The 12,391-nt window shown below is 34.4% G+C and overlaps 1 protein-coding gene across 4 annotated transcripts in view; it reads left to right on the top strand.

The window, feature by feature from the left end:
• The window catches only part of LOC149419014 (spermatogenesis-associated protein 20), a 356,194-nt gene that overhangs the window by 318,448 nt on the left and 25,355 nt on the right, over nucleotides 1-12,391 (top strand). For 3 of the 4 annotated variants that reach the window (XM_089638037.1, XM_089638038.1, XM_089638034.1), the window contains exon 6: nucleotides 9,510-11,025. The exons of the other annotated variant lie outside the window; for it this stretch is intronic. In XM_089638037.1, the coding sequence (XP_089494163.1) occupies nucleotides 9,510-9,631 (122 nt within the window). In that variant the 3' untranslated portion in view covers nucleotides 9,632-11,025. Of the gene's footprint in view, nucleotides 1-9,509; nucleotides 11,026-12,391 lie in introns of those variants that run through there. 4 annotated transcript variants of the gene reach the window in all.

Below are 12,391 nucleotides of genomic sequence, written 5' to 3'. Positions count from 1 at the left end.
TGTATGATCGTGTGAGGAATGTGGAGATCCGCAAAGAGTGCAAGGCTGATGTAAGCGTAATGAGTAAGATCAAGAAAGGGACGCTTAGATGGTTTGGGAATGTAGAGCGAATGAGCGAAGAAAGGAGTGTAAGGAGAATTTACGATGCAAATGTGAATGGTAGCAGAAGTCGGGGACGCCCGAGGAAGACTTGGCACGACCAAGTGAATCAGAAACTTGAGTCGGGCCATGTCAAGAGTCAGAACAATAGAAGAGTATGTATGAGACGATGTATGAATGTGAATGAGGCAAGGAGTGTATGCCAAGACCGAGTTGTTTGGAGATCCGTTCTCTCTGCCTACCCCTGCGGGGAAACGGCGTGATGGTTAGTTAGTTAATTAGTTAGTCAGTCCTGATGCTGAACTTTTAGTAAATTCTATATCGGAACACGTGTTCATGAACCTGCATATGCCTTGATAATATTCAATGACGAAATGTGGAAATATTAGGATTTTTATGAACACGTGTTCCGACATCGTGATAATGCATTCGTATTTTACGAAAAGTTAATAAGGAAACCAATCGATTCATTCTTTAATGGCCTGCAATCCCGTTTTTAACCGGATTACGAATGATTTGAAGAGATTCTTAATAACAGTAACATTTTTTCCGTGCGAATTGAGATGTTAGACGAAGCGACAGCGATCCTTAGCGATTTAGTTACGTGAGTATCCAATCTAATCGCCTCTACATTTAATAGCTGCTAGTTGAGATAGACATTCGTAGACCTTATAACACGAAGCAGTTGTAATTGCAGGGGGGTGCTGGAGTCGTTATTTCTGTCGCGGCTAATGAAGCAAGTGGCATTACAGCGAGGTATGAGCGGAGATTTTCCCCGGAGATTTGCCGCGGAAGTGCATACAATCTCTTACACCACGCCCAGGAGTTTTCCTTACAAGCCACGTTATGTCTATTGTTCGAACTTACTCGATTCTGCATAAGTTGTTTCAGTTATTTTTACTGTTCTTTTTTTATTCGTCTAGTTTGTAATACAAAGTGATTTTACGTTTTTTGTAACGAAAACTACTGATAACGAAAAAAAACATGCTTTATTAGACAAATGTATGACGGTGACGTTATTGTCACCTCACCTTTTTGTCGTTTCATTTAAAAATAAGTATTTAAAAAAATCGCTAATTTTTTAATTTAATTTTTTTTTCAAATTGCGGTCGGGACCTTTAGTTTTTTTTTTATATATGTGTACATTTGAAATCTTCTGAAGTTAACTTCTAGATATGAAGAATATAAAGCTTGGTGTTTTCTCTTTCTAAACCGTTATTTTCCACTGAATGCATGCATCTTATAATTTCTCCCTTTGTCCTAGAAACCGGTCATTAATGCCAATTTCCCATGATATTACTTCTTTTAATTAACCTACAAAGCCTTCAGGCAATTTTGATAACTATACAGGGTGCAACAAAACAGACCGTGCAGTTTTGAAGGGTCAATACATCCCGTGTGATGGGGGTAGGGAGGGTGCTTTGTGTCGGGAGGGTCGTGCCGTTTTCAGTCATTACCATAGTTTGGTCCGTACAACAACGGGGCTTTGCCGTTTACACGTCTCTTGAAAATGGCCGTTCTTTCGTCGCCACCCAGTGGGCCTTACAGCCTCACTTCAATATTGCGGGCTCATTTGATTTAGTCATTTACGATTAATTCCTTTGAAGCTACCTGGAAGAACTCAAGGATCTAATTCGGGAAGAAATCGCCGCTATACCCGTAGATATGTGTCGTAAAAAGCGGCCGAAAACTACAGAAATCGTTTACATCAATGCTTCGCTGCTAGAGGTCACCATCTTCCTGATGTCATCTCCAAGACTTGATGCATAAAACGGCATGATGCAGCGAATAAAATAAAATAAACCTTACTTCTCTAAGTTAGGCCGTTTTTTTTGTCTATTTTGTTGCATCCTGTACTTCACCCGTGTAGTTTCCGGTTTCTAGCCAGCACTGATGTCAATAGGGAATTCTCTTCACACCAAAAAATCACTTATTATTAATTATTCACATGTAGAAACACTTCAGACACAAGAATACATAGTTTTTATAATTTTCAAAAATCATTTATTAAAGTTATAATGACTTTAAAAACAGGCGCGAACGAAATATTTCAATGCAGCTAAAAACGCCCGGTGATTGATCAAGCGTTCAAGGGTGAACGATGACGTCACTGTTGACCGGCCCGAGTAGATCCTGCAAACCGATGGCGGCGGCGGCGGCAAAGGTGTGACGTAGCACTTGTGACGTAGCGGTCAAAATGGCGCATGACCGTTTTCAGAGCCGAAATAGCACGCAATTTTTAAAACAACTACAAAAAATTGAAAATGCATTTAAAAAAAAAGAAAAAAAAGAGGCACATAATAAAATAATTATCTTTATTGAAATAAATTATTTACAAAATGCACGAGAATTCCCTATTACTACCAAGTGCGAAAGTTTACTTCGGTTTTATTGTAATCGAGTTTGCTTTCACTATGAATGTCGCGGCAGCTTTCTGTCAGGTAATTTAAAACGTTCTGTGTGTCGACGGCTTTTCAACAATCTTTGTATAATATATTTTTTTTCTTTTTGAGTCACCTCGTTATTTATTCTATGCGTAGAATGTTGCGTGCTAAGGTCACCCTGAAATTGTATTTGTAGATTTGTGCCTTTTAAGGCACAAATTATTATTTGTATTGTATAGTTTTTTCATACCACTTTCTTCCTTTTATGTAATATAATGTAAAAACTTTTTTTTTAATATTGCCATCTATGCCGTGTTTTTAATGAACGCTTCAGCAATAAATTGAAATCTAAAAAATTATATTTTTCTTATCATGACCAAAAAAATCTATTAAATCCTTAATGGAGGAAAGCTTTCATAAACAGAAATATCAACAACTTTAATTGAATAGTCCCTCAGGGTTAATATATTATGATAATTTTTAAATGCAAATTCAATTAACTGTTGAACATGAATAATGATAAGAAAACACAACACATTTGTGAAAAGTCACCTTTATCTAGTAATAATTTGCGTATTTGAAAAAAAAAATCGTCGCAAAGCCCAATAATAATACATTTTAGGTCTACTATAATTTTATTGTTTTTTATAAAAACAAAAAAATATGTTTGCTTCATCTTTCAAAGTATCTATTTCCACCAAAAAATTCTAAAAAATATTTTATAAATAAAGCACCTATGTACCGTTGATAATATGTGTAAATTATTTTAAAGATTTACTTTAAAACTTTCGAAAAAAAAAAGCAAAATTTTTGACAAGGAATAGCCATAAGAATATAATGAAAGTTATTTTTCGTGTAACTGGGGACCTTCTCGTGTACATTGAAATAAGATAATGACTATTTTGCATGACATACACCTACCTAGTTATTTCACTTTTAATGTATCATTTTCTATTACACATGTTGCAGGTAAATGTACAGATTCTTAAAAATCTGATTTGATTTTTTCTGATGATTTGCGTTGGTACCTTTCTTTTCATTTAATAGCTTTATTTATCACCTATTCAAAATATAACATATCTAAAACCAGACGATATAGGTATAGATTTCTATGACTCCGTTAAGCTCTTTGAATCTGTCGTGGGTTCCAAACCCACAGAGAGAAAGTATTTTGAGACGTGAACTAAATTTGAATAAGTGTGTAATCTCGTTCCAGTGTCGAAGATACTCTCTATATCGTGACATTGAACGTCCACCATCGGTTACAAGATAGAAATAGAAATACTTTTCCCTTCCACCTCTATATTCAGCCTCAAAAGATTACCTAAATCCTCAATTCAATTATCCTATACTAGCTATACCCCGCCACGCTCTGCTGTGGCTTAGTCTATCTGTGCAGATAGAGAAACAATAGCGCATGTTGCTATTATGTTCAAAATATGTCGCTGACTTAAAAAAAAGATGTATATGATGTATTAAAAAAACACACGCTTATTTGATTGCAACGTTGCGGACTGTTGAATGTTGGGACTGTGATGCGCTATCACCATTGACCAACTTAATATACCGATGGCTACCACATAAATAAATACTTAGGACGGGTTGTTTCAGAGAACTTGAACAATTCTTCAAATTTCAAAGTTAATTTTCAAGTTCTGTGAAAGATATTTTTAAGTTCTGTTTTATTTCAGTTCGGTCAAGCAACTAGCCTATAATGCAGTGGTTCTTGACCTTTTTGGAGGTACCGAACCCCACCAGTTACATGTGCGCATTCACCGAACCCCTCCTAATTTGAAAAATAAAATTAGATTCTTACAAATTCAAAACATGGTATATATTTATATATAGGTGTACAAAATAAAAAACAAAGATCAAAACCTTAAATTTTAATGGTTAAATCAAAACATGAAACATATTAATTATTATTTACTTTAAATCAGTGTGACTTCTGCTGTTGCCTTTCAGAAACCAATTCAGAAATTCGCGGCTTTACCTTGGCAAGTGCCACTCTCATGTCATTTTCACAACAAAGTCTATTCCTCTTCTTCGTTTTTATATCCAGCATCTTCGAAAAGGATTGCTCGCAAAGATATGTTGTAACGAACGGTATAAAAAACTCCAGAGCTTTCTTAGCAGTAACAGGGTATCTTTCCATTTGTTGGCACCAAAACGTTGAGAGCGATGTTGTTCTGAAGAGTTGCTGTTGAACCTGGCTCTGCTGAATTTTAATGATTTCATCAAATATAAGTCGGGGGTCTTGGCCTCCACCGAACCCCCGAGACTGACTCACCGAACCCCTGGGGTTCGATCGAACCCAGGTTAAGAACCACTGCTATAATGATATAGTAACAGAATTTGAATAGGACTTTCACAGAACCCGTAAATGAAAGTTGAAATTTGATGAATTGTTCAAATTCTCCGAAACAACCTGTCCAAAGTTTTCGCATGTCCCCGTTTGTTTTTTGTGTCGTAAAAAATATTATTTTTCCATTAAATTGAGCACGTTTTAAATTAAAAGTGTTCGACCGTAATATTATTTGATCGCGCCAATTTATTTTTGTGCGGGAAGATGAAGAAAGACCTCTTTGCATCGTAATGATAAAATCGATATTGTTTTATAAATTTTGCGTGAAAGCAGAATATTAATGATTAAAATGTTAGATTGTTTCCCAGAATCTAATTAAATGATCATTGTCAGAAAGTACTCACCGAATATTGAATTGTATGTTTAGCTACAAGCTTAATTTTTTTTAAATTTGGTGATTTACGTAAAGTGTTTACTGGACAAACTTTATGGTGAAAAACTGTGAAAAATGTCATTCAGTGTTAAAAAAGAGCGACATATTAATTTATCCTAATGAATATTAATTTATTTATACATTTTTCCACGGTCGATCACACACTCTGAATATCGCTTTCAGTATCTAGGTGTTATGGTTTGTGAAGTGGTCAGATCTAAAGAGTCACCTAATTTCCAACTTTTCAGTTTTTTTCCCTCCCATAAAATGTCCTTTAACCCATAACTTACTGCAACCGGGATGGGTTGACGAAGTCCAACAAACTCACTGCAATTTGTGTTGTAATTTATGTATGATACCCACCTTTAGATTAGTTAATAAAAGATAGATTTAAAAATATGTTAACATTTATTTGAAAAATAACAATAAATCCCTTTTTTATAACAATAAAAAATTTTTGTCTTAAAATTTATCTAGGGAATTGCGGAAGTTCCCGGCGTTGCTAGGGCTTTTCACGAAACTAGTTTTTCGAAAACAGACTTAGACTATGACATTATAGTATTTTTTTCGGGTATTATGCCGTGTTACGCTACCACTTTCTTTAGCCAATGTTTTCACATCTGCCCTTATGATGGTCACTGTAATGCTGTAGGTATCGTTGGCTAACGTAACACGGCATAATACCCTATAAATAAACCACTACAATAATTTTTGCCGTGAAAATCTCAAATCACATCTTAGACAGTGACCTTCCTTTTGTTTTGAAGGTCAATTGCGCCAAATTTCGTCAATCTCGGAATAAAACAATAGATTTGTATAAAAATCAAATAACCTTCTTTATATAAATAGATTTGGGCGAGTGTGTTCTTCGATCCACTTGCGTGGTCTGGCATCACTGATATAGGGAATTTCAAATTATGTGTGTAGGTACTAGCGCGGATCCGTGAAAAATCACGACATCTATCAGCGTCTTTCAAACATTTAAACAAAAGAAATGCACATTTAAAATACAGAATTACCTATTGATAAAATCATTTTGGTTTTATCAAAATATTTATAATAAAATTTTTATTATATTTATAATCTACTTCATCGCTTATCTGATGTGATTTATACTTATCAATTCCAATTTCAAAAATTAAAAATTCGTTGAAATTCAATAATTTTTGGCATTTTAGCTAGGGTTTTACATTAGGAGGCCGTACGAAAAATATTTCCCCCCAGGGCCTGTGTACTCTTTGGGGATGCTCTATGGAGGGTATTTTTAAGAAAAATGTGGATGGGAAGTTCTGGTAAGAAAAAGGTACAAGTGTTGAGTAGAAATCTGTGGGTCAGTGTGTCCAGGAGTGACGGACCTGTGAGTCCATACCTCCCACTGGGGTGCGAGGCGTTATTCCGAGAGAGTCCTGCGGGTGAGGTCAAAGGGTCTCTGTCAATCAGTCTATCGTAATCTGGCCTTCCACTCAGCTGGTGGGCAGAGAATTTTGCCTCAAAGACCCGGAAAAACATCACCCCTTGGGGACCCCTGCTAAATTACCAAACGTATTAAAACACTCGAGGTGACCTATGGCAGAAGTGTAGGTTATTTAAAAAATGGTTACCGGGTTGGCGGTACCCATACCTACCACCCACATTGCGCATTACGCTGGAATATAATTTAAAAACAAGCATGCACCGACAGCCGAAATTATTATGTTTAATGTTTATGACATAAGGAAGTTTCCCTTGTTCTAGTTGCAGCAGAATCTCCTTTCGGCAGTAATTATTGTGATCGCCATAGATAACTTACATGCAACTCCTCTTTGTGATTTCATTATTATTTTATTGCATAATAAGCCTTCATCGGTCGCCTCTACGGGAGACATCCTGCAGTACAACCTCTTACCCAGCGCAAGGGTAATCAATTTGAGAAGTGAGTTAGTTAAGAGCTTCATAGGTGCACTCATAGAGGGCAGTGCAAAGAGCTTGCTTGGAAGTCCGTAAGATGGCAGCTAGTAGCCAGTAGCCGCCAGGGCCAGTGAGAATGCTCCCAGACAAACTTACTGTTCCCAGATCTCAATTAGTCAGCTTCTAGTTAGGTGTCGACTATCGAATCACCATTGTTATACGCGAAGTAATAATATATCCCTGATTTATCACAAAGAACAATTTTTTTATAATCTCCCTCCACGACGAGTTGGAGAAATGTTTTTGGGACCATAACAATCTTCTCAGTCGTGACTTGTGCACGTTCTGTGTACAGTCTGCTTTGATATTAATCATGCTTTGACCCCTACGGCATAAACAATATACAATAATAACGTTTCGGTTCCGTTTTAAGATGGTTGCAGTATTGGATACTACATTTTTATACCACCAAAGTTCGCGTGAACGTGGTTACTACTACGTGCTAACAAATCGGAATATTATGGTACCTACCGGCCCGAAGAAAAAATAATTGTCCTTGAGATAGTGACATTTCTTTGGATAATTTATATAATTCCTTGTAAACAAATCTATACTATGTATGTATATGTATGTGTCGCGACCATGGTTGTAGCGACATATATTTCATCCCATAATACGTTCGTTACATGTGTACAGTGTGCATTCATGGATCAGCTTGGTTTAATTGCATCTCAAACAATGCCGGCCAAATTAGCGCCCGCCCTACGCGGGATCGAATTGGGTCACAGACAAAACTATTTTATCATCAAAATTCATTTTATTTATTTCTCTGCATACTTCAAATTTTATGTCTCTTTTAAGATCCATTGTAATTTTTTTTGTATATGTCTCAACATATCAAAACTTTTTTTAACAGTTGCGTTTAAGAGCAACATACATTTTTATCTATTTGTACACGCCCAGTTAGGGCTTTTACATATGATATAATTAAAAATACATTTAATTTAATCAGAGAGTAAAAGAGATATAGCAATTAAAATATGTACCAAGTATGAAATATTAATTTAAAAGCAACAAACAGAGTAAACTATAGGATGCAAATTCCTATAAATTTAGATACATTGAAAATTTTAAAAACATTAAAAAGCTATCAAGAAAGACATAGAGATTTAATAACAATGTTTTTATAGGCTAATAGATATTCAGTACCGTTGGTGTTCATGTGATATTTATTCCCTGCACTGTGCAGTCGGTTCATCACTGAATTTATTTCTGCTTAGGTATCTGCAATGTTACAATGGTAAGGTACCTTCTGACGAACCGTTCTACTAGGCACATGAAAGTCAATCAGCCTAAGGAGTTCAGGGGAGTCAAAACATGTTATTAACAATTTTATAAAGAAAAAATAGATCAGAACATATTCTTCTTTCTTTTAATGTGGCAAGGCCCATGACTTTCAACAGTGTTAATGATTTCAATAGGAATTCGTAATCTATAATAATTTATGTTTCGTAAAAATTTATGTTGGATTCGCTCTATAGATTTTTTATGAATATTGTAAAATGGATTCCCAATGGTTGAGTTGAATTCTAAATGGCTTTTGACAATGGATGAATACAATATTTTTAAAATTTTTAAATTTTTGAAATCTTTTGAAGTTCTTTATGAAACCCAACATTTGCATCGCTTTAGTGGTAGTTATATTGTTAATGTGGGAGATAAATGTTAATACTACCTATGTCTTCCACACAGAGGAGAGATAAATCTACGTAGGTTCTATGGTAGATTATGAACGAGCCGTACAATTGAGATAGCTCATTTTTATGAGCTATGTTCATACGACTCCCGATAAACCGTACCACTGCTTAATTGAACGGTGACTCTTTTTTATCGCGTATTTTAAGCGTATAGTCAAACCGCTTGTTTACATCAATATTATTCAGTTACAATACGTTCTGCACATTAACATTTTCATAAATTTCAAGTGTTTATTTGCAATATTTTATTTGGGATTCAATATTTGAATTTCAATTTCTCATTAATGATTTTATATTTTGATTTATTTTTGAACTATTATGCCGATTTCCGCTTCCTCCTTCCTTAGGAAATTTTTCAGACAACGTTACAGTGTCCATTATCGGGGCGGATAACGCCGTGAGAAACGTTAGCTAAAGAAGGAGGAATCACGACAATACTTTTGACCAAGAAAATCTAAAATCTCAGTTTTGTACAATGGCAGAGAGAAACTTATTGTTCCAGGGGAACGATGATTGGCCTTGTTTGTGCCTAGGAGTCAAAATGTATAATAAAGTTGGGCAATATCTGTGTATATTTGATGTTGTATGTATATTGTAAATTTCTCACCACTTTTACTTATTTTATTTATTTTTTCATCCCCTAGTTCTGTCCCGCATCCGGCCGCTAGGGGGCGCCCCAGCAGCCTACGTGTGCCGCCACTACACATGCGCACTGCCCGTCACGGATGCTTCGAAGCTGGAGGCTCTGCTGGACGGAAAGATGTAAGCTGGAACCGTTGAAGACCACTTTCTGGAACCGGAGAAGACCGTTAAATGGAACCGGAGATGATTCATTTTTCTTTATTGTGAAATCGAATCGACTTTATTAGGTTATACAAAAAAGTGATCCTTACAATTGGAACAAACCTTTTTTTGCTTGAGGCTTTACTGGACGGAAAGATGTAAGCTGGAACCGTAGGAGAACATTTTCCGGAAACAAATATGATTAATTTTTCTTTGTTATGAAATCGAATTTGACACTTTTTAAGCATTGAAAAAAAAAGATCTTTCAATTGGAACGATTTTTTTTTTATCCAGAAAAGTTTTTTTTCAATGGAATATATTTTCTGCTTTCTGGAACTTGAAATGAACTACAGCTCTAACAAATCATAACCGAGCGATTTTTTTTCACAGAGCGTTTGCTCAATGATAATAGTTCTAAATATTAAACCAACGGTCAAATTTTGAATATTACTTATTTTGATTATTTGGAATTTTGATCTAGGAAAGCAAAAAAAACAATATTTTTTACTGTTCATTTTAAGTTGTCTGTGAGGTCGACTCGTTAACTCCTACACTGACGTCACTTTTACAGTATACTTATCGCTCAGCAAAGGTATGTTCATGTGGATAAACAGACTTAAGTGTACCTAACGCTTATAACGAAAATTATAAGCGTTAGGTACAGTGAAGTTTGAGCACGATTTTGACTCAGTTGATTGGTGAAAGTTAACTTCTCTTTTTCTGGCAACGAAGATATCTCTTTTATTTTAAATTTTCTCAAAGGCCTTACATGCCTCCCTGCAATCGGAGGCAATATCGGGGAAGTGGTAGGGAGCACCATAGATCACCGCGTGAAGAGACAAATCGGCCCTAACTCCGAAATTTGGATTGGGGACCCCACGATATCAAGTTGGCTAGATAGCGCCAAAGCCATTCATATTTTCTGGTGTTTGGAAAGAGTTAACGCCATCTCGTTCGACGAGCGCTTTGCTGCACGATCAGTCGCACACTGCGGCAGGGGCGGGTGTGTAGAGAAGAAGCTAATTTTACCCACATCACCACTCTTCCTAAATCGCCCCCGATTGCAGGGAGATGTGTAAGATGTTTAAACTGTTTTGTTCTTATTAATTTATTGTGAGTTTGACGAAACAAGAGGTAGATTAATTTTAATGAGGTCATCAAATTTTATCATTATTTTTTTGTGTTTGAAATATTTTAGTTACCATTATTATAGTTTTAAAACATAAAGAATCTAACATTACAGTTATCTGATTTTACTTAATCATATATTTTTATAGTAGATATTCATATTTCTTTTATACATACTCGTGAAAATAAATTTTATCAAATAAATAAATCATCTTCTACAATTTAAATGTCTCAACTAATAATTTGTGAGTATAGTGTGTTTTAGTAATTTGTGAAAGAATATACAATAATTAGATTGTCAATGGAAATATAATAAATAAGTGCAATTAAATTTACGAGGACTAAATACATAATATTAGCTTTAATTAAAAATTTGCTGTGTTTAATGTATCTGAAGGTATACGATTTATTATTAATATTATTCTTATGAAAGTATACGTTTATTTTATTTTGTTCATATAAAATTTTAATTTTACACGCTATTCTCGAAGTTAAATAAAACGTATCTAATGAAATGCAAAGCTCTTGCCATGAAAGTTTTTCCCAACCGTTTCACGATTTTTAAATGAATTTTATAAGCCTTCGCACGGACTAACCACTGAGAAGTTTTTTTAAAGCTTTCAGTGAATATTTTAATAAACATGTGCCAAAGTTTTACTCTCTCTTTCAAATGGTATGTTTAATTTTTTTAGTTTCCAAGGCTTTCATTGTTTTATTAATTGATATAGGAATAGCATTTTATTATTTATTTTTATTGGTTGGTTTTAACTCACAAATCTCACCACATTTAGGTTAAACGTAAAGTACATTATAATCTAAGCGTTCATTCTTTTAATTATTTTATTAATATACCTACACCTTTTGCAATTTACTTTAAATATTAAGACAAATTGTTTGTTTGCGCCCGTACAATGTACATGCGCAATAAATAAATGGTTTTGTCCACATAAAAACTCGATTCTTCCAAGAAAGGTATACAAATACAATATTGTGTCGGTGATTTAATCCAATCTTGTATTTGTATGCCTTTCTTGAAGAAAAAAATAGTTTTTATATGGAAAAAACCATTCATTCAAATTCATATTACGTATGTACTGGTACATTTTTTACCTTGAACCCAAAAATGCTTTTATTTTGAACTCATATAATTTTAAATAACTTGCGAACTTTGCACTTGATTTTCTCTTAACATTCTTATTATTAAATTCTTGGTTGAAATTAAATAATTGATAAATATTGGTTTTTGCTAAAACAAAAATTGACGAAAAAACATATTTTTTTAACTTGTCAGTTTGAAATAATGAGCTTTTGGGGCCACATGCTAGAGTTTGTTAAGTACTTTGGGCTACTGGGTTAACTATGTATATGGGTTATATTTACAAGGCAAAAGTCAAGTATCTGATAAATGAGGATCGTGAAAAGTGAAAAACCATTAATAATTGTTTAAGTAGTAAAATATAATGTAGTTATTTTTGTATGGAGTCAGTCATATTTATTTTGAATGTATCGTTCTAAATGTCAATAAATTATTCCCTTCTATTCTAATCTTAAAAATGTAAAATAAATACATGTTATGGCATTAATTGTAAAATTAAAATTTATTAAATTTTTTCAT

This window comes from Hesperophylax consimilis, chromosome 12, assembly GCF_061612785.1.
Source record: "Hesperophylax consimilis isolate HC1 chromosome 12, BYU_Hcon_1.0, whole genome shotgun sequence".
NCBI lineage: Eukaryota > Metazoa > Arthropoda > Insecta > Trichoptera > Limnephilidae > Hesperophylax > Hesperophylax consimilis.
Note: the sequence above shows the minus strand (reverse complement) of the source record. Positions and strands in the feature narration are given on the sequence as shown.